This window comes from Microcaecilia unicolor, chromosome 9, assembly GCF_901765095.1.
Source record: "Microcaecilia unicolor chromosome 9, aMicUni1.1, whole genome shotgun sequence".
In the NCBI taxonomy this organism is placed as follows: Eukaryota; Metazoa; Chordata; class Amphibia; order Gymnophiona; family Siphonopidae; genus Microcaecilia; species Microcaecilia unicolor.
The window spans coordinates 202,972,958-202,999,298 of record NC_044039.1 but is presented as its reverse complement, the minus strand read 5'-3'; the positions used below and the strand labels follow the sequence as shown (position 1 = coordinate 202,999,298).

Here is a 26,341-nt window from a genome sequence, read left to right as displayed (position 1 = left end):
TTCTCCCATCCCTTCCATTGGGCTGGGCAGCTATTTCACATGCCCCCACCCTTTCTATGAGAAAACATTTTGATATGTCTATTCTTGTGCCACCCCTTCCAGTCTTGTTGCATAACACCAAAAGCCAACCCCTTCCATCCAGAGGCAGAAAATTTAGAGAAATCAGTTTGGAAACATGGCCCTTAATGTTTACAAGTGATGTCATTTATTTTCACAAGTTATATATTGTACCTCAGGCAATGGAGGGCTAAGTGAGTTGCCCAGGGTCACACAGAGCTGCAGAAGGAACTGAACCATTAGAAAGCAGAAATTGAACCTAGTCCCTCAAGTCTGTAACCCACTGCACTAGCCATTAGGCCACTCCTCCACTCCATATTTTAAACTATCACACCAGCCTCTGCCCTCTTTCATCATTCCTTTGTATTAAAATGACACTGAGCATTCAATTCATAACAAGCAAGCTGCCCTGTGACCAATTTTGGCCTTTTTTTCACACTTGGGGTATTAGTGGCCACCCTAGTTGTAAAAAAAAGTCACTAAAGCTCAAAGAAATTAGATGAGAAAATCAAATGAAACAAATTAATATAATAACCCAAGCATTAGGACTCTGAGACACCACAGCATTCAAGCACACCTAAAAAGTGGAGAAAAAAACCTCAGTTGAACCATCCAGCCAACCACAGTTATAAGGCGTAGGCTCGGCTCAGCATCACAGGGAAATAAAACAAAACTCCACCATATAGGGTGCACAAAATAACTTTTCAAATGTCAAAAAGGGTCATAAAAGCAAGGTTGGGATCACAGGAGCAACATTTATCAAACACTGTCCTGCTTTAAGCAAACAGTGATATGATACTCATCACTCAATCTTCACTTCCATCGATCACAAGCCAACCAGCGTGCCCGTAGATTCCAGAAACCCAACAGGGAGTCCCAGTTTCGCCAAAGCTGCATCAAGGGTAACGTAGGGAATAATAATCCTGTGTCACAGCCACTATATGGTAATACTTGAATCCAACAGATTTGCTGACCTACAATTCTGTGCTGAATTTTTCATTGGCTGTAAACATCTATCCACTCAAGAATATGATGATCGAAGAGAAATGTGGATCAAGCCATGAAATAGAAACAGAATGGCCACCATTTACATAACCTGGACACCTGGAAGGCTCACCTTAATACATATATATTGTGATAAAGTCACCTCCAGGATAATTGGGTTAAGGCAGTTTCAGTCTGAAATACAAGTCCCAGAAGGCATTGCAGGCAAGGAGCCAGAGGGTGAGATGAAGAACCCGGACTGGACTCCTAGCTGCAATCGGGGAAGACATGGGTGTAAGCTGGCAGGTTGTGTACAGTGGCTGCCACTAGGCGGAAAGAGAGTTGGGAAACCCTGTGTGCAGGAGCTCATCATTGGTCTCATTAGTCTAATGCTTAACTCAGCTGGTTTGGGTGTGAGGAAGCTAATGGAAGGAGAATGATTGGTGGTGGTAGCTGAAGCCAGGGATTGATTAGGCAGGTGGGAAGGAGTCCCAGGAGGAGAGAGGAGTTCAGAAGAGAGAAGCAGAAGGAGAGAAGAAGTTTGCAGGCTGAAAATCCTTGGGCAGGGAGGTCCCTAAAGTACTGAAGCAGGCTGAGATTCCTTGGGTGAGAGGAAGACCCAAAAGTATTGAATTCACTGTGAAGCTGATGCAGGGGAAAACCCTTGGGTAGGAGGAGTCCCTAAAATATTGAACTCTCCTGAAGGTAAAGAGGATTAAAGGTAGAAACTGCTACTTGGTGACTGAACTGTGATGATGAACTGAAAGAACTGTTTGTCTTGGGAATTGAATTACTGTTTATTGTGCCCTGGATAAAGAGCCCAGACTGAAGCCTGTAAGCCTGTATTGAATCCTGGTATGTGCTATGCTGCTGTTGAAACTGTGTACTAGAAACCTGCATGGAATAAAAGTCCTTAAGATTGAAGTTACTGGTGGACAATTAATTCTTCATTGTACCGGGAGCCTGTGGCTGGAGGAGATTGTTCTATCCTTGGCTGCACAAGAGAGGTACCTGGTTACAATATATTATTCCCGTTTGCATCTCTCATTGGTCGAGGACAACAAATACACACAGAACAGAAAGCTAGAATGCATCAATGAAAAAGTTCAATTGAAAATTATGGAACAGAGATAAACTACCTCACCAGAACAAGAGAGATGGTGGCAATTTTCCCTGCCCCTCAAAAGTAAGAAAGTGAGAGCGACCAGTTGTTAGAAGACAGAGGTTGGATCCATCAAGAACTAATGGCTCTTACTGTATCTTACTGGCCCTCAGTTTGCTTTTCAATCCAAAGTAGTTTTCCCATCTTATCTTGCTGACAAGATTTCTAATTTACATTTTCTGCGTCCCTTTGCATGGCCGCAGTAGGCTGAATGTTTTGTGCTTTACTTTGATTTCTCAGTACATAACAATTTGTTCCAGGTTTAATTTAGGCATAAGCAGTGCAGGGATGGAAAGCCGTCAGCATCCCGCTGACACTAGAACTGATGCATATGGTTTCTCATCTTGCCGTAATAGAAAGATGATTTAAGAATAAGTGGGGAAAATGAGAAAAGAAAGGCAACGATGGATGAAAAGAACTGATCTGTAAACTGGTATGGCCCAATGAGGGGACCCCAGAAATATCACCTCCAGGGTGGAGGAGCAGCGAGAGAGAGCTCAGCCGTGCGTTCTGCAACAGGCTTAGAAATTTGACAAGAAAATCCATACTTCTATTCTGGATGATTCAGGGCTTGGCGTACCATGAAAGCACTTCTTCCTGTGCTTATGATGCTCCTAAGATCTGCCATTTCTTTCACAGAGGTAACAAGTACTTAGGGCAGCTCCTAGATAGAGTCTGAAGACAGCCAAGTCCCAAGCAACCAAAGAAAGTAATTTAAATTATGTCTCTTGTTCTGGATGCGTGTCTCAAATCTTAACTCAGTTTTTGAAGGTTGGAATTCCTCGTCTTCTGTTTTTTTTTTTACCTATATTTGTCGAGTTATTGTTTATTTTTAATTTCTTTCTTGGATTTATGGAGGAGTAACCTAATGGTTACAGCTGCAGGATAAGCATCAGGGAAGCCCAGTTGAAATCTCACTACAGTTCTTCGTGACCTTGGGAAGTTACTTAACCCTTTATTGTCTCCATTACGAAATTAAATTCTGAGTCCTTGAGGGACAGGGAAATATACTTTGTGTACCTGAATATAACACACCTTGAGGTACAACTGAACAAGGTGTGAGCAAACTCTAAACTAACCAAAAAACCGCCCCCCCAAAAAAACAGATAAATACATAAAGAGAGCAACTGAATCAATGTTCAGAATGTTTCCATGTGAACAGTAACCCAACACAATGAAAACACTGATGCTATCTAAGCCTCAGATCTACAGCTGTACCTGAAACTTCAAACACGGGACACAGAGTAGCACCAGACCACAAGAATCCAAAATAGAGAAGTAAAGTTTATGGACAAGGGACCACCCTTAACACAGAAAGAAACTAACATGGCCATGTTTGGCCACAGCAGCCTACATCAGGGGTCACAGTCTTTTGGAAGTTGTCTCAATTAAATATAAAGTGACGGTGCTTCTAAAAGCTGAAGAATCGGTCGCACAATCAAAACTGTGTCACTTCAAACACCAACCCAACCACTGCCTTCTTACAAGCTGCAGAAATATAAAATTATAATAAGTACACAGAACAGAAAAAAAACAAGAAAAGTACAAGAAACTAATGGAACAGTTAGAAACTCAAGACCCAACAAGAAAAAGGCATCACATTTTAAATTTATGACATTTGATATACCAACTTACACAATGCTATCAGCTGCTTACACCAGTCCAGGGCTGTCAAGAGAAGGGGAAAGATTCCTCCGGGCCCGACCTGCAAGAGGGGCCTGGCTCTCTCCTGCTCCTGACGGGACCTGGGTGATTGCGTCCTGACAGGAGCTGGAGAGAGAAAACTCCGGCGCCGGACCCCCCCCCCCCCTTAGAGGCTGGAGAGGAGCACACACAGGGCTTCAGGGCCTCTAGTTTGGCTGGTGGGGGGGGGGGGATCTCCAATTCCCACCAGCAGAAGCCTTCCTCCAGCGCTGTTCTCTGCCGCATTGCCTGCCCTGCGGCTGCTTTTCCCCTCACATCGCACATGCTCGATTTTGATGAAATTGAGCATGCGTGACGTGAGGGAAAAAGCAGCCGCAGGGCAGGCAATGCAGTGGAGAACAGTGCTGGAGGAAGACTTCTGCTCGCAGGGCTTGGGGACCCTCGTCAGCCAAGGGATGTGGAGTGGTGATGGGGGGTGGAGGGCAGGGCAAAATGTGCCCCCCCCCCACTCTACCAAAACCCTCATCCACACCCTTGTCACCTCTCGTTTAGACTACTGCAATCTGCTTCTTGCTGGCCTCCCACTTAGTCACCTCTCCCCTCTCCTATCGGTTCAAAACTCTGCTGCCCGTCTCGTCTTCCGCCAGGGTCGCTTTACTCATACTACCCCTCTCCTCAAGTCGCTTTACTGGCTCCCTATCCGTTTTCGCATCCTGTTCAAACTTCTTCTACTAACCTATAAATGTACTCACTCTGCTGCTCCCCAGTATCTCTCCACACTCGTCCTTCCCCACACCCCTTCCCGTGCACTCCGCTCCATGGATAAATCCTTCATATCTGTTCCCTTCTCCACTACTGCCAACTCCAGACTTCGCGCCTTCTGTCTCGCTGCACCCTACGCCTGGAATAAACTTCCTGAGCCCCTACGTCTTGCCCCATCCTTGGCCACCTTTAAATCTAGACTGAAAGCCCACCTCTTTAACATTGCTTTTGACTCGTAACCACCTGCCTCCACCTACCCTCCTCCTTCCTGTACACAATAATTGATTTGATTTGATTACTTTATTTCTTGTCTATTAGATTGTAAGCTCTTTGAGCAGGGACTGTCTTTCTTCTATGTTTGTGCAGCGCTGCGTATGCCTTGTAGCGCTATAGAAATGCTAAATAGTAGTAGTAGTAGTAATTTTTGTGGTTTGGCTATGTGGCAGTCCGGGGGAGGGGAGCCCTACCCATAGCCCGACTCAGTCTCTCAGCAGCCCTGTACCAGTCATTGACCTATCTTGCATGTGGGTGCACTGATGCTGGGTTATGCTAGTATTCTATAAACAGACTCTGGGCACCCAGATGCTGTTATAAATAGTCTCTCACCACATGGCATCGGGGCACCTAAACGGAGGTGCTCACTTATACAATGGCTTCCAAAGTGGATCTTCGGTCTGTCCCAGTATGGAAACTCTTATATTCTTATTATGTTAATATTACATCTCTGGTATTTGAATTCCAGTGATGTTAAAATTGTATATTTTTGATCCTGTTTCACAGTAGTTCTATTATTAGGTTTCAATTTGTCATTTCCAAGTTTACCTCATTTGTTGTATTTATGTTTATTCTTGCTTATTTTACTATTATTATATGTTAACAAAATTGTAAGTTTTATGTTAAACACTACCTGCTGTACAGCGCCTTGGGTGAATGTCTTCATAAAGGCAGTTAATTAATCCCAATAAATAAAATATAGACCAGGACATGATGGGTAGTACAGATTCAATTGGGGTAAACAGATGGGTGGCTAAACTCAAAGCAAGTTCCTTGTACGGTAGAAAAGGTATGAGGAACTGGCCTAAGATACAGGGTGGGTGTTAAGAAACCTAGTCCAGGTGCGGGAAAATAAGTATACTCAGTCACCATGGACTAGATTCAGTAAATGGCGCCCAAATTTGAGTACCAGAAAAAAAAAAAAGATCACCAAGCACTATGACTACTACTAGTACTATTAAACATTTCTATAGATCTACTAGACTTACTCAGCACTGTACAAATTAACATGAAAAGACAGTCCCTGCTCAACAGAGCTTACAATCTAAATTGGACAGAAGAACAGACAGCTAGGGGTGGGGAAATTGCAGTGGTAGGGGTGATAAGTGAGGGTGTTGAGTAAGAGAGTCATGGTTAGGAGTCGAAAGCAGTAGCAAAGAGGTGGGCTTTAAGCCTAGACTTGAAGACAGCCAGAGACTGAGCCTGACGTACTGGCTCAGGGAGTCTATTCCAGGCATAGGGAGCATAGAAGGAACGGAGCCGGGAGTTAGCAGTGGGGGAGAAGGGGGACGACAGGAGACATTTACCCAGCGAACGGAGTTCACGGGGAGGAGTGTAGGGAGAGATGAGAGCGAAAAGGTACTGAGGAGCTGCGGTGATTTAACCAGAGCTGACATTGTGATGTCATAATGCCTCAGTCCACCAATGCCTAAGAGCCAACCTCATCAGTGATGTCACAATGGCTTGACTGTCCTATACTTGGCTCATACTACTACTGTTAACCATTTCTATAGCGCTACTAGACTTACGCAGCGCTGTACAAATCAACATGAAAAGATAGTCCCTGCTCAACAGAGTTTACAATCTAAATTGGACAGATGAACAGACAGCTAGGGGTGGGGAAATTGCAGTGGTAGGGGTGATAAGTGAGGGTGTTGAGTAAGAGAGTCATGGTTAGGTGACTATGAGCGCCATTTATAGAATAGTGAGCAGCGCCGAGATCTACGCTCAATTTTGGTCACGAAGATTTACAACAACCGAAACCTGGTATAAATCCTTGTGCGTAAATTAGGCGCGGATCCCCTGAATTCTATAAAAGTGTGTGCATCTTTAGTGAATGCCCCTGACTCACTCATGCTCCTCCCATAATCACGCTCCCTTTTCAGTGACATGAAAAAAAGAAAAAAAAATTGTAGTCCTGGATGTTTTCGTTTTGCTCTATTACGGCAGAAAGACGTCCAAGTTCTGGGAACGTTCAGATCCAACCCTTAACAAGCCCCCTTGTGATCTTGGCACATTGCAGATCAACTGCATAGAAAAATATCTTAAATATTTGTTTTGAAAATAGTGATTTGGATGTTTTGGTAAATAAAACGTCCAAACGCAGCTTTCTGCTGTTTTTTGGATATTTTTCTGTTTCGAAAATGAATCTCGTGGAGGGGCATAATCGAACGGGGCCGGCCATCTATAAGGGCGGCCATCTCCGACGATGGCCCCGTTAAGCAGCGTACCCGACTGTATTATCAAAACAAGATAGCCGGCCATCTTTCGTTTCGATAATACGGTCGAGGCCGGCCAAATCTCAACATTTGGTGCGCCCTTAGAGATCGCCGGCGTTAGAGATGGCCGCCATTAGTTTTCGCCGATAATGGAAACTAATGGTGGCCATCTCAAACCCGGCCAAATCCAAGTCATTTGGTCGTGGGAGGAGCCAGCATTTGTAGTGCACTGGTCCCCCCACATGCCAGGACACCAACCGGGCACCCTAGGGGGCACTGCAGTGGACTTCACAAAATGATCCCAGGTGCATAGCTCCCTTACCTTGGGTGCTGAGTCCCCCAAGACTCCCCCAAAACCCACAACTTTACACCATTACCATTATGGCTGAAGGGGGGCACCTACATGTGGGTACAGTGGGTTTTGGGGGGGGGGGGGTTTGGAGGGCTCCCATTTACCACCAAGTATAACAGGTGGGGGAGAGTGGGCCTGGTTCCGCCTGCCTAAAGTGCACTGCACCCACTAAAAACTGCTCCAGGGACCTACATACTGCTGTCATGGAGCTGGGTATGACATTTGAGGCTGGCATAGAGGCTGGCAAAAAAATGTATTTAAATTATTTTTTTTGGGTGGGAGGGGGTTGGTGACCACTGGGGGAGTAAGGGGAGGTGATCCCCGATTTCCTCCGGTGGTCATCTGGTCAGTTCAGGCACCTTTTCGAGGCTTGGTCGTGAACAAAAAGGGACCAAGTAAAGTCGGCCAAATGCTCGTCAGGGCCGGCCATCTTTTTTCCATTATTGGCAGAGGCCGGCCATCTGTTAACCACGCCCCCATTGTGCCTTCGGTACACTGCCGACACGCCCCCTTGAACTTTGGCCGGCCCTGCAATGGAAAGCAGTTGAAGCCAGCCAAAATCGGCTTTCGATTATACCGATTTGGCCGGCACTAGGAGAAAGCCGGCCATCTCCCGATTTGTGTCGGAAGATGGCCGGCCTTCTCTTTCGAAAATATGCAGGATAGTCTCTTTGCTTTTATCTTGGTGAGTAAATTTACTGACTGAAGACCGAGGTCAACGCAGGACAACTATCCATAGGGTGTTAACAAGGACTCAATGGCAAGTAACAATATACACACTAGTGGATCAATATACGTGGATCAACAACTGGGTGAGTATCTCTTTATAAAGGCAGTAAATACATCCCAGTAAATAATGGCATATGGGTGTCCTGGTGCTTGAAAATAAAGTTGTTTTGTGCAGGGTTAAAAGTACGCATGCAACTTTGCAATAAAGCGCGAGACTGAAAACACACCCTTTAAAAATCCCAACATTTTTTTTCACCATGAAATCATAGGACAGTGCCGACCTGTTACACCACATCCAATGGTTGACATGTTGGTGAATTCATCAACAGAGACACAGAGAGGGGGGGGAACGGGGTTTGCAAGATTTCCCAGGCCGGCGCCAGCAAGAGTTCCGGAGGCAGGCAGAAGGTTCTGCTCACTCGGTCTGTCACTCTTCCTGTTCCTGTGTGTCAGGTCCCAGTTGACTGCTTTAACGTGATAACCCAGGTCCCGGCACAAAGGAGCAGAACAGTGACAGATCGAGAAAGGAGCAGACACAGGAAGGTAAGGGGGCGGGGAGCGCTGGTGGCGGCCCGAGTGGAGGGCGGCTACAGCAGCAGTGGCCCTGCTCACCAAGGTTTCTTGTATCATACGTGCATTTCATGTAGCCCGGTTACACTCTGTAATGTCTCTCCACTGCTATAAGAAAACTGCTTCGGAACAGCTCAAGTCATTCTTTGTTCCATGACAGCAAGATTTTACTTCTACTCTGAAGTGACATTTTAATGACCGCCTTCAAACCTTATATTTTGGAGTCTGCAGGGGTACCAACAAAAAGCCAGCTAAGCGCACCCGCAGCCAGTGACTTATAATCCTCAAAAAGAAAATTACAGTACAAGAGCCAAGAAAAAGGACAGGCTGGAAAAATCCCAGGTGTTTAGTTGCCTGGGTGACTAACTTTTCATGTTCACTGCCTGCCAGAGTATGTTCAGCCCTCTGCTGTACTGTTGCCCAGGCATGGGATCCTGAAAGATGATTTTAAGCAGCTGAGAGTGGAGCCATCCGTCCGGTCAGCAGAGCCGGACCATGGCTCCAGAGCAGCCCACAGACCCGGAGTAACAGAGGCAGGCTGCAATACCAGCCAGGAACAGAAGGGGGGGCCATGAGGTCAAAACAAGCCTGCTAGAAGCAGGAGGTGGCTGGAGAGACTCACTGAGTCACCAAACGCAGCGATGGAAGAGGAGGGTTTCAGTGGAGCGACATAGGATAGGAGAGAGCAGAGGATGAGGTTAGGTGAAAGAATTAAAGAACACCACCACCCCACCAAAGAAAGCAGATCATAGTAAGTTAAAACACAGAAGGATCTTTCATCATGTACTACATGAGAAAAATAAGATGTTCAGTAAGCCAGGAGGCCCTTTTACTAAGCCACATAGTGTCACGTTCCCTGTCTATGCAGAGTATGGGCACCAGAGGATCAGACGGCCATCTTGGTTTTGGGCGGCCATCTTAGTAGGGGGCAGCTTAGGTTATGGCAGCCATCTGGGAGTAGGGCAGCTTCAGGAAGGAAGCCCATATTTGGGCGTAGGTCACCGATGGGGGCAGCCATCTTGATTTCAGCTGTGCTAGTTTGGGCCTAATTTCTACACTATTTAAGGCTCTGCCCTCAGTCCTTCCATGCTTCAGCTTCTACTCAGTTCGCTGATTAGTTGCAGTGCTTTTGAATCTTCAGTTGTCTGCTGCCTGGTACTGACCTCTGTCCCTGCTACTGACCGCTGCCTGGTATCACCCTCTGCCTGTCCCTGGATCTGCTACTGACCGCTGCCTGGTACTGACTTCTGCCTGTTCCTGGAACTTCTATTCTCTGCTGCCTGGTCTAACCCTGTGGACTTTGTTCTCTCTGCTGTTGTCTACCCGCACTCAGGGGCTCAACTCCTGGGGAACAGTGGGAGACACAGGGGGAACTCGGGGTTTTGACCGACAGCCCGGTGAGGGGTTTCCCTCATTGAGTACAAGGGCTCACCTCTCCTTGAGGAAAGCATTACACATAGGCATTCCCAATGTGCATCAATTTGGAGTTACCGCCCAGTTACTGCATGGTCCTTGCGGTAATTTAATTTTTGACACACGTGCGCTACGCGCGCCGGAAAATGTTTTTATTTTCTGGCGCGCGGGTGTAATCGGCACTTTACAGACCATTACCGCTAGGTCAATGGCTGGCGGTAAGGTCTCAGACCCAAAATGGACACGCGGCAATTTTCATTTTGCCGCTCATCCACTTTCGGCAAACAGGTTTTAAAAAATGCATTTTTTACAGGTGCGCTAAAAAATTATTCTGCGCGCACCCAAAACGCACACCTACACTACTGCAGGCCATTTTTCAGCGCGCCTTTGTAAAAGGGGCTCCCGGGTCCTGACGTTCACAGTTCCTCCAGTATTTCACAACAGGCTCTGCTGATCATGGAGCCTTTCATAAGATACCTCTAGGGACAATGTGCCCACATGCATAGTGGAAAACATTGATTTCAAGAACTTCCACATACAGAGAGAAAGCTGCATCACTTAGTGTCCGCCACGTTTAATTGGTGGTAATTTATACACGGAAGTACTGAATTCTGCTGCTCCTACATATGAGTCAGCAAATATATAAATGTAAAAGCCTTATTCTAGACACTTATACATCAAAGTGTAGCCAATTAAGAAAATACACAAAACAAAACCCTGCCACACTCCCCCTCCCCCCTCCCACAACCAGAGCTCTGGAACAGACCACATACCAGATTCACACAGTATTATTAAAATCACAGTCTCCCCCAAACCCCACACATTAATACAACCTACCTAATAAATATCATTTGTAAACACATACTTTCCCTTCCTCCTAAAGTACAGAATATACAATCAACTGTCAGGTGCCTACTTAAAAGGAGAGCACAGCAAGACCCTTCCCTTAGCTCCCTCTCCCCTCCCCAGAAAGTCTTAGGGGTGGAAAATCTAGGGGAGCGGTAGTATGAATGGTGTGGAGGTCACAGAAGAGGGGCACTCCTAGAGATGATAGCAATATGCACTCCCCCTGCTGGAGACACAGGGACATTTCGCTAAGAGTCTGAGGCTCGGCATGCACTTATGATTACAACCGGATGGACAAAGCCTCCATCATAAGCAGACCTAAACATGCCGAAAAGACACAGAACCTGAAATACTATTACAGTGATTCCCAAGCCTGTCCTTGGGGAGCCCCAGCCACAGAGGTGTAGTTGGAGGGAGAACAAGGGGAGCAGACGCTCCCCTCAAACGGATCTTGAATTAAATGGCACCTATGTGGATTGGACCTTCGGCCTCGCACTGGCATCCATCTAACAAAAGGTCTGCGCCTCCTGACAACAAAACCTGGCTATGCTTCTGCCCAGCTAGCCAGGTTTTCAGGATATTCACAATGAATATTCATGAGATCAAATTTCTGCACATTGTGGATATCCTGAAAATCTGACTGGCTGGGGTTCCCCCAGAACAGGATTGGGAATCACTGCTCTATTAGATACATTAATACTTCAAGAACCAAGGTCATGGATTCATCCAAGCAGAGTGTGTAGCACTGCAACAGGAAGAAAAAAACAAAGAAACCTTATGGGGACTGTTTACATTTACATTATTCTGCTTGATTAGATCTCGCTATTTGCATTATCTTTCATCTCTACACAGGTAGAGTCAAGTTAGTTCATCAAATTACCGTCTCTCAAATCGGGTGCAATCCAATACGTCACTGTCTTTACGCACACAGTGGTTTGATAAAGAGGGTTGATGAAAAAGATGTTAATGAACATTAAACCAAATTTGATTTTTAGTGTTTGCTTCTAGAATCTCTATTTTGTTACACATGAACCACAGGATCACATCTCTGGCATTAATTGTTTCCAGGTCTTTCATGCAGACTAAGGTGCACTAAATAAGCGTTTTAGGTTTAATTGCCTAGCAGTTACCTGTACACAAGTACCAAGTTGTGAATAACTTTATGGGGCTGCCACTTGTGCAATGGTTTCTCGGCAGACTGTTAATGGGAAAATTTGCCATTGCCTTCCCTAGTGAACACTGAATACATTTCTAATTCTTCATAGCTTTCTCATTAATAAGAAATAATTTTTTTTTAATTAAGGATGAAATCTGTGCTTCTAGTGTTAAATGCCTATTGAGCAGTACTCCTAAGATTTTTAACTGAGACTCAAATTTAAATTGTATACCATCAATCTGATGTATAGAGTCATTCCAGATCTGGTCTACGTGACCTAGCATTAAGAATTTACCCTCTCCCACCCCACCCCCACACACACTTTTACAAAGCCGCACTAGCAGCTGCCGGGTGCGGTAATGCCGACACACCCATTCAAAGTGAATGGGCTGTCAGCTTTGCCACGCAGCTTTGTAAAAAAGGTGGGGTAGTCTTATCCTTATTTAATTTTAAAAAATGATCTCCAATCCATTTCTCAAGCTGATGCATACAGGGGGTCTTTTATTAAAGCACGCTCACGTTTTTTAGTGTGTGCTAAAATTAAGCGTGCAGTAAACGTTAGAGACGCCCATAGGAATGCATTGGTATCTCTAACGTTTAGCATACACCCAATTTTAGCGCGCACTAAAAACGTGAGTGCGCCTTAGTAAAAGGTGGTCACAGTTGGTAATGCAGCACCAGGTCTCAGCAGGTGTTTTACACACAGGTAATATAGTATGGTTATATCATCACGCTATATAAAAAATTTATGACCAACTGATGTAAACATATAGCCCAAGGAATCTGAAAAAAAACAAATAGGAGACAGTAGGGAGCCCTGTGGCATCCCACATAATGACTTCCAAAAAGAAGAGAAGGATTTATGAAACTTTACCATGTAGGACCATTAAACCAAAAAACGTTGGAACCATCACAATACATTACCCCCTATCCCAACAGAACTCAAGGTGAGACAACATAAGACCATGGTCCACCAGGTCAAAAGCACATGACAAGTCGATCTGCAGCACAACAGCTCTCGGACCTTTCCCTAAAAGAGATCTACCATCAGCCAGAATAACCCCAATCACCGATTCTGTGCTATGGCATTTTCGAAATCCCGATTGTGAGGAATGTAGGATATCAAATCTTTCCAGATAAGATGTTAGTTGAGAGGTCACCAAGCACGCCATCAGTTTTGTAAACAAAGTTATAGACGCAATGGGACGATAAGTACTGACCTCCTGAGCTCCTAAGGAGAAATTCTTCCCCATAGGTGTAATAATAATTTTTCCAATTTTTTGTGGAAAATTTCCTGCCTTAAGTTGTTCACATTCAACCACCGCTTTCAACAGGAAAAATCCAGGGTCCTCTCTAATTACATAAGGTGGACGATGTCTAATAGACACTATAATGTTCTATATATTTTTTTAAGTTTTCTGACTCATCAAAAATGTCAAAATTAATCCAGAACCTTGTCCCCTGGACTATTTAATATAACATGTATTCTAAATTGTTCATAATCCAAAGTTTGTAAATTCCGAATTATTTGGGCTCTCATTGTATTGACCTTATTCTGAAAGAAAAAGGCAAGATTACCAGCTGAAGGTAGAGTAGAACTACTCAACTAACTGAGTTAGGTCTGGCTTACCAAATCTTTCCCAATTAATTGAGCTGTTTATATATATTAATTTGATTTGAATTTAATTTGAGATCTCCAGTCCAGTTTAACAGCTATATCTAAACATTTATGCCACTGTCTTTCTAAACCTCTGCAATGTTTGTTTCTGAGCAATTAATTCTGTCAAACCAAACATTAATTTCCCTTTTCCTAGGGCTGTTTCTCCTTTTCATTGGTGCTACATCAACCAAAATATCCATGCTAATCAGATCCCAATTATCTAAACTGAGACCTTAATTAACAGAATTTAATGATATTTTGGGGCTCATTTTCTAAAGAGAAATCATCCAAACATAGTAACATAGTAGATGACGGCAGAAAAAGACCTGCACGGTCCATCTAGTCTGCCCACGATAAACTCATATGTGTATACCTTACCTTGATTTGTACCTGTCTTTTTCAGGGCACAGACCGTATAAGTCTGTCCAGCAGTATTTCCCGCCTCCCAACCACCAGTCCCGCCTCCCATCACCGGCTCTGGCACAGACCCCGTATAAGTCTGCCCTCCCCTATCCTAGCCTCTCAACCACCAAACCCTCTTCCCCCCGCCACCCAATTTCAGCTAAGCTTCTGTGGATCCATTCCTTCTGCACAGGATTCCTTTATGCCTATCCCACGTCATAAAGCACCATTTGGGCGGATTTCTTCTCAAAATGTCCAAATTGATATTTCTATAACCTGTTTTGCAGACATCTATCTATGCATCTCGTCTGTATTGTGTCCAAATCACGTGTGGGATGTGTCAGGAGCATTTTGAAGGCGGGATTAGGGTGTGCCTAACACTTGGACGTTTTACAGCCATAACAGAACAAAACCAAACATCTAGAGTGAAAACTTCAACGTTTTGGTCTAGATCTGCTTTTCTAATGAATAAGACACAAAAAGGTGCCCTAAATGACCAGATGACCACTGCAGGGCATCAGGGATGATCCCCCCCCCTTACTCCCCTAGTGAGTCACTGACCTCCTCCTACCTCCAAAAAATGTGAATGAAAATAGTACTCACCAGCCTCTATGTCAGCCTCAGATGTTATAGCCAGCATGCAGGTACCTGGAGTAGTCTAGTGGTGGGTGCAGTGAACTGTAGACAGGTGAACCCAGGCCCATACCTCCCCCTACTTTATACACTCGTGGTGGAAACTGTGAGCCCGCCATAACTCACTAGAAACACACTGTACCCACTTATAGGTGCCCTCTTTACCCATAAGGGCTGATGTAGTGGTGTACAGTTGGGGGTAGTGGGTTTTGGAGGGCTCAGAAGACAAGATAAGGGAGCAATGGTGAGATGTGTACCTGGGAGCTTTTGTATGAAGTCCACAGCAGTGCTCCCTAGGGTGCCTCATTTCTCTCCTGGGATGTCTGGGGGACCAGTCTAATAAAAATGCCGGCCCCTTCTACATCCCAATGGCTTGATTTTCATCTTTTTTAAATTATACTTTTTTTAATGGCTTAAAAAGATAAACGCACAAAGCACAAAACCTTGTTCAAAACGGTATTAAAAAAAAAAAAAAAAAGACATTTTTCTTTTTTTAAATGGGTATATTTTCTATTCAGATTTGGCCCAAGAAAACAAGTAGGCAGGCAACTCACAAAATCCAGCAGGGAATGAAAAAAGAAGCAAATCGCCACAAACCTTTCATAAAAAGTCCAATTTATTCACCACTAAAATCATAAATAAATAAAAGCCTGAAACGGCTGCATTTCGCCCTCACAAACGGCTAGGTCAAGGGCTTGAAATCGCAGCTGTTAAAAACATATAAGTATAAATTATAAAATAACATAAGTATCTAAAATGTACACAGACCACATAATATAAGCATATATACTTGTTAACCATCTATACATATATATTCAAACTTCACAATAAATAAATAAATCTGCCATCCAATACATACCCCAGTGGTGCAGTCAAAAAAATATCACCTACTGGACTTTAAACAGCTGATATCAAAAAACATATAAAGGGTTTATCCACAGAAATGTATCATAGCATATTTTAAACTTAAAGGTGCATCAGAAATTACTTCACTAATACAGGCATATTGAGTAAAAACACTTATGAGTCTCTATAAGATTACTTTGACCAAACACAACCTCAAAATACTTGCAGAAAGTATTATAGACACTAAGTGGTGAAAGCTGGGAAGACAAAAAACAACAAAATGCAATAAAATTGCAATAAAAACACTACTCAAAAAACAGCATAAAAACAGATTATAACAGTTTAAAACACCTTCCTAATGTCTAAAAGAGAAAAAAAAATAGAGCCCCCTCCCCCAACCTTGAAAAGAAATTATTAAAAAGTCAAAAAACAACACAAAACTTATGTTTCAAAACATGTGTTCCAGTGACATCACAAAACGGAAGTGACATCATGAGTTCATAAAAAAATGTGAACCAGCCCCTACAATACCCCAAAAGTTCATATAAGCTAAAAACCTGAGAAACTGGGCAATCTTGCAACAAAAAAACCCCAATCATAAATAGCATTGTTACATGGAAAATGAAATAAAAAAGGCCTAATCATGCACAAATTCCATATGAAAGATCACATAAAAACACTGAAATATCACTAAAGATTAAAAAAAAAAGAAGTGCTAAACAGGTATATGAATCTTCACATATAGGTAAGCAAGAACCACAAAGCTCTAAAAATTGTACAAAGAATAAATATACATAAAACAATGCTAAAAGCTAAACACAGTTACTCACAACACACAGATAATCACAGAAAAACTGATATGTCCATCTCCTGGTTCAAGCCATTTGGTGCAACAGTCTGGAATCTAAAAATCAGTCTCTGCTCAGTCCTCAAAAGAATCTTGTTGAGGTCACCTCCTCTCCATGTGGTCTTTGGACTTGTAAGTACAAAAAATGTATAGTCCTGAAAAATATGACCAAACTGTAAAGAGTGTTCCACTAATGGTTTGTCCTTAATACTTATTTGGATGGCACGTCTATGTTTAATAATCCTTGTATTAAAACTCCGCTTGGTCTTGCCAATGTAGATCAGTATACACGGACATATAGCTGCATTTACAACTCCAACAGTCTTGCAATTTGAGACCTGACGCAGCAGGAACGTATCGCCATTTGTGGGATGTTTGAATTCCTTGACTTCTAAATTTACTGAGCAGACTGAGAACAAACCACATTTGAAATGTCCAAATGGAAATTTCCTTGCTGATGGATTTGCACATGGTAAAGCAGATAGTACCAAAATGTCCCTTAAATTCTTCTCTCTTTTAAATGCTGCCATTAAATTACTATCAGAAAAATGCTTAATGCTTTGAGGGGTCCTTTTACAATGCTGCGCTAGCATTTTTAGTGCGCGCTAATTAGCGTGCACTAAATACTAGAGATGCCAATAGAAACATATGGGTGTCTCTATACATCTACCAAACTGACTGACATAAATGGACATACAATCTTTTTTTTAACTATTTTCTTTGTACCTTTAAGAAGCTCTTTGCACACTGTAAACATGTTTTAATACAGACATCAGGATATCCTTTTTCCTTAAGTATGTTATTATTTATCCAGTTCTTACTTCATAAGTAGCCTGGTCTGTACACAATCTCTTAAGTTTAAGAAACTGACTGCAGGGCAAATTTGTTTTGAGTGATCTGCTGTGGCCACTGCTATAGTGTAATAGCTTATTTACTACTGTGGATTTCCTACAGATATCTCTGATAAATTTACCTCCAGAACAGGAAATATTAATATCTAAGAAAGGTACACATTCTTTATTATGCTGCATCTGAAATTTAATATTAGGATCCAATTGATTTAATCATGTATTTAAACTGCTCCAAAAGTGCTTATGTACCCTGCAATATGATGAAGATATCATCAATGTACTTTTTCCATAATAGGATGTTCTTGCTGTACATATGTGTTTTCAAAAACTTCTCTTCAAAACATCTCATATAGAGATTGGCAATCGAGAGAGCCATGGTTGCCCCCATCGCTGTGCCTTTTCTCTGTTGATAATAGTTCCAATCAGGGGAGGCCATGGTTGCCCCCATCACTGTGCCTTTTATCTGTTGATAATATTGGCAATCGGTGGGGGGGCATGATTGTCCCCATCGCTGTGCCTTTTATCTGTTGATAATAATCTCCATTAAAAACAAAAAAGTTCTTAGTAAGTGCAATGCTAGCTAGTTCAACTATGAATTCTGTTGGTACCCTCAAGAAAAAAAACTCTTTTTTTGATGGTATCACGGATTATATCTATAGCATCTAACTGTGGTATGTTCGTTTATAGGGACTCCATATCACTCAAGATACTAATGATATCTGTGGAGTCCCTAGCGTAATATGGTATCTTACATTCAAATGGTCTGAGAAATTTATCAGTAAACACAGCACTTTACAAAACCAGAACACTGTACCAGTGACTTCATGGTAAGAATCTTAAAAGGGAACTTTAAAACAATACAGGAACGTAAGACCTTTGAAGTCAGAATGATTAAATATTTTGACACCCACCAGACAGGACTTAACAAAGACCTGGGATTTCTAGCCTGTGCTGGAAATACATCAAATTGTAATTAAATATGTATGTACTTATCTATTACATTCCCAAGGTCAGCTACCCAATGCAATTTACAATTATCTCATTATTCAATAAAACCACTCCATTATCAAAACAAAACAAAAAACATTAACCCATAAAACCCACCTGTGTTCCCTCCTCTGAAACTCCTATTCTGAGGTTCAACAGAATACAAAGATCTTAATTCCATTCCAACCCATTTACATCTCATTCAATTAAGGGGAAGGGGGTCACCACAGATATTAAACCCTAATGCGCTGCGTACGACTGGTAGCGCTATAGAAGTGATTTATAGTAGTAGTAGTAGTAATCAGTATTGTATAGGGAATGCTCATCTGGACAGACATATCTTCATCTCAGTGGTTTTCCTCTAATCTTGGGACATTCTCCAGAGAAAAAAAAAAAATCACATAAAACGTGGAGCAGTCACCACAAAAGCTACAGAGGTCAGTAGTTCAAGGGCATTCTGACATTTTTAAATTACACCGGTTTGTAGTTGTTGTCGTTTTTTATTTATCATTGAACACATTGTACCAAGAACCCCTTTTTAGGTATTGTACATCAGGGTCTCCCGCCTTCACTGCCAGGACTCTGGGACTAGTTCCGATCCAAGGTGGGAGAGAGGAGACTTGACCCTTTTAACCTGCCTGCCATGGTGCTCTCCATCTTGAACCTCCTAGCTGGTTCTAGAGCAACTGGTTAAAAACAAAGGCTTGAACTAATGTCACTTATGTGAATTACAAAATATAAGGAAAGAGGAGGGCATGGTCTGGTCAATAACCCTTAGGAGACACTGTAACATAGTAGATGACAGCAGAAAAAGACCTGCATGGTCCATCCAGTCTGCCCAACAAGATAAACTCATATGTGTATACCTTACCTTGATTTGTACCTGTCTTTTCAGGGCACAGACTGTATAAGTCTGCCCAGCAGGATTCCCCGCCTCCCATCACCGGCTCTGGCACAGACCGTATAAGTCTGCCCTCCACTATCCTCACCTCCCACCACCAACCCCTCTTCCCCCCACCTGCTCCACCACCCAATTTCGGCTAAGCTTCTGAGGATCCATTCCTTCTGCACAGGATTCCTTTATGCATATCCCATGCATGTTTGAAATCCGTTACCGTTTTCATCTCCACCACCTCCCGCGGGAGGGCATTCCAAGCATCCACCACCCTCTCTGTGAAAAAATACTAAAAATAGGAGCAGCAAATAACCAGCTGATCTGACCCACACAAGAATGAACATCTGCTACAAATGCAGTGCTGTGGAAGGACTTGCTTATCCATTCCTACCCAAGATGAGACCATTTTCATGTACTTTTCTGACTCCACATGCAACTTCCTGTATCTAACTCCGGGTACTCTAGCCTATCATGTCTGTCCATATATGCTCCACCTTTCTTGTGAGGTGCTTTTGTCCGTAAGCAAATTTTCATCTTTCAGCAGCTGCTGAAGGTTTTTTTTAGTCACCCCAACTACCCCCCTCCTTTTTTACACCACCTTTGCTTACACACAATTATTAAGATATTTTATTTTGCCACAACGTGCTAGTTACAATGTTAACACAATACATAATCTCCCAAATTCTATAAATGACACTCCAAACTGCATGTGCAATTTAACAAGCCAATTAGTGCCAATAATTGGGTGCTAACAATCAATTACTGATGTTAATTGGCACCAGTTTGAATTTACGAACGCATTTTCCTAGGTGCTATTCTATAAAGATGTGTGTGTAAATTTTTTCACAAGCAACTGAAAATGGGGTGTGGCCATGGGAAGGGAATGGGCGGGGCAAGGCATTCACTAAAGATGTGAACAGTATTATGGAATTTGGGGGATCTGCGCCTAATTTAGGTACAAGGATTTATACCAGGTTTAAGTTGGTGTAAATCCTCATGCCTAAAATTGGGTGCAGATCCTGGTGCTAAGCACTATTCTATAAACAGAGCCCAGGCTAAAGCGGCTGCCGCTAGGGTTCTTCAGCTTGGAGAAAAGAAGGCTGAGGAGAGACATAACAGAGGTCTATAAAATAATAAGTGGAGTGGAACGGGTAGATGTGAATTGCTTGTTTACTGCTTCCAAAAATACCAGGACTAGGGGGGACACGATTAAGCTACAAAGTAGTAAATTTAAAACGAATCGGAGAAAATATTTCTTCACTGAACATGTAATTAAACTCTGGAATTTGTTGCCAGAGAATGTAGTAAACGCAGTTAGCTTAGCAGAGTTTAAAAAAAGTTTTGCATAGCATCCTAAAAGAAAAGTCCATAAGCCATTATTAAAATGGACTTGAGGAAAATCCACTACTTGTTTCTAGGATAAGCAGCATAAAATGTGTTTTAGGATCTTGCAAGGTACTGGTGACCTGGATTAGCCAGTGTTGGAAACAGGATGCTGGGTTTGATGGACCGGTCTGTCCCAGTATGGCAATACTTATGTTCAGCATTTATAGAACAGAGCTCAGTGCTCATTTTTTGGGGCACCATTTACTAAATCTAGTCCAACATGTACAGTTATAAAAAAAATGTTTCTGTTGATACTGTCTTTGCCTATGTCCAGATTAATCTTGATGTACATTACCTCAGATGAATTTCTTCAAAAAGGCAGTAAATAATGCTAGTAATAGAATAAATATGCATGGAAAATTCATATTTGGATTACATCTTAGCCAGAAGAGACTGCTGATCTTTGAGGACAAAACCTGGTACAGGTCTGTTCACTGGTTGACACCGCAAGATGCCCTCGGGAAAGGCTCCCTCTAAGGTGAGCGTATCAGCGCTCACTCATACAAATCGGGAGCATCAATCACTTAAGATCAATGTGCGCTCACTTCAGATGGATGTGCGAAACAAAACTTTTTACTGCCCCACGGGAACGGTACAAAGTTTTGCTCCCACAGTAAAGAAATCCTTTCCTTCCTGTCTTTCTTCCCGCAAGTCTCACTTACAGTATCCTGCAGCCAGCAGCAATTCACAGTAGGAGACTGCCTCCATGGCCTTCCTCCTGCCACGTCCCGCCCTCCACTGCAACTTCCTGTTTAGCATCCAAACAGGAAGTTGCAGTAGAGAGGGCAGGATGTAGCAGAAGGAAAGCCACGGAGACAGCCTCTGTTTGTGAATCGCTGCCGGCTGCAGGAACCCAAAGAAGTTGGACAAAAACAGGAGATGGGGCTTCTGCATCCATGTTGTCATTCTTTATTGCTGGTACCATTTTTATTTAATCTCACTTATATTTTTAAACTTGCCAGCTTGTGCAACATATGGATGTACACAGAGGAAGTATAATAACGGAATAACTTTTCATAGGAAGAGCAGTAACTTGTTATAAATCGTAATCAGTGTGTCATTTGGAGGGGCTGCATATAGGGAATGAATTAGGTTGAAACGTGGGAGCATTTAAAATATTTTTTTTTCCTGTGCCTAGATCAAAATAGAAAGATGGTTTGTGGGAACTTGCTCCTTTTGTTTTGTGGAGTGCAATGGTATATTATAAAAATGCACTTAATATTGTTTATTACTACTATTTGCTAGTGGTTGATATACAACACTTCATGCTTTCTAATATAATTTTTAACAGCATTTTCTCCATTATTACCCAAATGTGAACACAATTATAATGTTAATTAATACGTTTTGGATGTTACTGAAATCTATTATTCTGTATCACTGTATTTCCAGTTTTGGCACAGTATATGTCAACACAAGGACAAAATATTTAAAAAAAAACAGTGGATTGTATTAGGGCCTTGTAGCCATTTAGTTATATTTAAATAAATGACAGATCTGCATGAAAGAAAATACTTATTTTTATTATTTTGACTTACGAAAACCACTTGTCCCTGAAAAATGATCAAAACAGAATAACCCATTTGTACGAAAGAGATGAGGTGAAAATGTATTTATTTGTTGCATTTGTATCCCACCTTATCCCACCTCTTTGAAGGCTCAAAGTGGCTTACAATATATCATGAGTAGTGGAAGAATGTTAGTAAATGAACATTTAGTATTGCAGGGTTTTGGTCGACATAATGATAATCAAACAAAGTAATAGTATACAGGCAGATATTAAGAGACAGTTCTGAATATAGGTGGGCGAGTTGTGATTCCATGTGCCCCAATGAAAGGAGAGTTTAATTTTACTTCCAATCTTTATAACATCAGGCTTCCCAAGGCAGATTACAACAACATTTAAGATGAACCCATCAGTAAACAGGATATCCTCACTGAAATTTGGCCACATATTACTCTTTGAAGCTGTTTTAGTGATATTCAGTTTTTATTTCATGATATTTATATCTACATATGGGAAGCTTTCAAATAAATTAAAAAGCAGTTGAATAAGTTTAAACAAAATCTTTTGTCCTCCGCCTTTTAAGCCACTGCCCCTCCCCCTGCTCTTTTCTGGCAGTCGGGCTATTTTCAGAGCTCAGATGAAAAAACTTTTTGCATGCAGCAGGTCACTCCTTAGAGGGAACACTGGCGGGGGGGGGGGGGGGGAGGAAGATTACATATAAGGTCTTGATATACAAGGGTTTTTTTTTTTTCACTTGAGTGTATAGGAACAAATGCGTCATGCATCAGCCCCCAAGTTGCAATGTATTTGGCAAACAGGAGGGCAGACAGGTTTTGGCTTGTGCTAATGGCCTAGAACTTTGTCTCTTCCACTCTAGAACCCAGTTTTTGCAACATGTTAAACAGCCACAGTCGTAACATGTGGAGACACAAAGCTGCGTAATGACATGACATAAGGCTGTGAAGGCCACAGATATGGACGTTTGCTAGAAGCCATTTGCTGGGTTAGGGTAGCCACAAGCAAGAGAATATGAGCTGCAAATATTTGTGAGGATTGAGAAGCCATGAGGCTGGTTGAGAATGCAAAATGAAATATTTTGCATCAAACAAGCTTCCATACATAAAACAGCAGGCAAATTCAGGTGTGGCGAGGCGAGCCTTCTCATGCGTTTAGGATGTACTGGGAAAGCAAGAAGCAAGGTTTGTTTACGCAGACCCTGGAAATAGTTACAACCTTTGAAAAAAACACATTCATGTTTACTTCTTAACAGGAGCCAACACTGCAGTCTCCTACACCTTCCAGCACACGCTTTCTGCTCTTCATTCAGTCACACTATTGTCAGGTTTTACAGCTGAGCTCCTCCAAACTGAAGTTTTCCACTGGTCTGGGGTTAACTTTCCCTTGAACAAGAACAGCCTGTCCCCTCACCTCAGTTGAATGACTTTTGCTCACACAGTTCTGCTACCTACACTGGCATGGCAACTTAACTGTTTCTTATGACCAATGTCTGTCACTGTGGCAGGGTTATTATACAGGATCAGCTCTTCCAGACCCTCCTCCTTGCCCTGGCAGATTCAGTTCTGGAGGAAGCATGGCTTGGAACTACCGCTTTAATAACTGAACTAGACAGGAAAAGGAGAGGGTTAAAGCTGGTAAACATCCCAGCCAGTTGCCCCGGAAAAAACCTATGGTGCACAGCCCTGGAAGAGACTGGTTTTGATTGAATTGGAAGGCACAGGAGTTAAAGGAAAAGTACTCGGCCAAAATCCGAAAGAGGTTACAGTTCCTGTCAATTCTCTTGCTTCCTATCTGGGTCTTATTCCTAGGTCTCCTTTCCTTGTTGTCCTGTCAGATGCTATTTCTTCTAGTTTTATCCTTGTTCCTGGATTTTGTGCACATTCCTTATTTATAACATCTCTTTCCATTTGCATACCCTTCAGCCAATCGTGCTCGAATAAAATGCCACTCCTCCCCCCCCCCCCCATTTACGTTATAAATGAGGGGGGGGGCATGCTGCCTTCCAGAACTCTATATTCTCTTCAGTGAAGACACAAGGATTTTTAATACCAATATAAGTGTTGCCGTACTGGTGTAGACCGAAGATCGATGAAACCCAGTATCCTACTCCAACTTTGGCCAATCCTGGTCACAAGTACCAGGCATCCCAAAAGAGTAAAACAGATTTTATGCTGCTTATCCCTAGAAATAAGCAGTAGATTTTCCCAACTTCATGTTAACAATGGCTTATGGAGTAGGAAGAGGATTTTAACAGCTTTAAACGGACAACACAACCTTTTCTGTGGTCATCCATCTACAGTAAGAAAATAGGCGACCCTCACTGACTGCTGGTCTTAGAATGCAAAGGTTAGGAAAATCTGTGGCACCAAACTGATTTACACAAACAGAAATAATAAATTTGTTTTAGTTAGTTTTGCTGTTCAATCATCATTAAGCTAAAGGCAAAACGAGTACAGCGCCAGTAAACAGAGCCTCCAGGTTGACTTTTGCCTGATCCTATGTGAGCAGTGGCAGGCCTGAATGCAACACCAGAAAGAGAAAGTGCCTCACCAGAACACCAGCATTACATCCCACATCATCCTAAACTTCCTAATTCAAGCACTCCCTCTTCTGCTGCTGTGGCCATTTATCACCCCCATGTCAACAGCACAGATAACAGCCAGCCCTAAATGCCTGGATTTCTAACATAAATAAATACATGAGATTTAAAACGTCACCCCTACAAATCCGGGCATATAACGGGGAGGGGGGAGGGGGAGCCAGGACTAGACGATCTTGCTCGTTTTAACTTCAGGTGACCTGACGGCGGTCGTACCTGGCGCAAATCCCAACTTCTGGCGCATCATCAAACATGATCTATGTCCAGGCAGAAAGCAAGAGACCAGGAGCTGGAGCAGAAGTTGAGCATGAAACCACCATCAGAGCAGAGCAAAAGAAAAGAGAAACCTTGCAGCCCTCCCTGGCCCATCACTCATCCCAGGAGGGTTTGGGTTCTAGTTAAAGAGTACAGAAAAGTGATCCTGATCCCCTCCCCCAAATGGGGTAAAAAATCTCAGTCCATCCGAGGCGGAACCCGTCCCGGATGCGTTCCGAGCCCAGCCCTTCCTTACCTTGCAGGTTCTGCACTCGGATGTCGCTGATCTGCCCGATCAGCTCCTCCCGCTGGAACCAGTCCGACTGCTGGTGGCCCGCCATGGGGGGAGGTGCGCAGGAGAAGCCCCCCTAGAGGGGGCGCGGAGGGGCTACCGGCCGCTGCACTGCCCACACGCCGCTCTGGAGCATGCAGGCGGGCGTGGAAGGGGGCGATCGCACGAACCAAGCTCCTCGGCCACTGCTGCTGCTGCCCGGAGCCGCTCCGTCCCACTGACCGGTGGCCGCTGCTCTCCCACTTTCTTGGCCCCCCCACTGTGATGTTTCCCTTCCTGCTGGTGACGCGGCGGCGGGGCTTAGCAGGGAGACAGAGGTGGTGGACAGCGCTGCACAGAGATCCACCAAGGCAAAATGCGAGCTACCTACACGCCGGGCCCTCCCCTCCCCTGCAGCCTTTAAAGTCCGGGAGCAGGAAAGAGCCACGATCGGGGGGGGGGGGCGGAGCGAGCAGCAAAACTGTATAATAAACAGAGAGGCGAGAACTGCACATCGGGGCCAAACAGAGGTTATTAAGAAGGCCCTGACGCCCCTCCCCCCTCCAGTCTCATACCTGGACCTTGCGCCGCCCCCCTCCCCCCCCGGCCATCAGGCTCTCCCCGATCTTTGGCCAGGGGTCTGGAGAAACAGGTGCTACTGGTACTTACAGCGTTTCTATTAAAGTTAACAGTGACTAGCCAGAAGGAGACAATTTTTGGGTGGGCCAGTGGATGTTGGGTGGGTATGCATTTCCTCTGCCCATCTTCCCACCCCCCACTCCTGGACTTTCAAAATTAAATATTTTAGCTGGCAAAAATCTCCAGCCCCGTTAGCTGAAGACATCCACAGCCGACAACCCAAGTTTCGAAAAGTGCAGTGTTCCAAGCCACAGACACTCAAGGATGACACGTGAGAGCTTAGTATTTTATTTTGCTCACACCTTTTTCAGTAGTAGCTCAAGGTGAGTAACATTCGGGTATACTGGATATTTCTCTGTCCCAGGAGGGCTCACAATC

At 43.4% G+C, this 26,341-nt stretch overlaps 1 protein-coding gene across 2 annotated transcripts in view; it reads right to left on the bottom strand.

Moving 5' to 3' along the window:
• The window catches only part of CLMN (calmin), a 210,747-nt gene extending 185,029 nt beyond the window's left edge, over positions 1-25,718 (bottom strand). For both annotated transcript variants that reach the window (XM_030214489.1, XM_030214491.1), the window contains exon 1: positions 25,310-25,718. In XM_030214489.1, the coding sequence (XP_030070349.1) occupies positions 25,310-25,394 (85 nt within the window). In that variant the 5' untranslated portion in view covers positions 25,395-25,718. The remainder of the gene's footprint in view (positions 1-25,309) is intronic.
• Between the last annotated feature and the right edge of the window lie 623 nt (positions 25,719-26,341).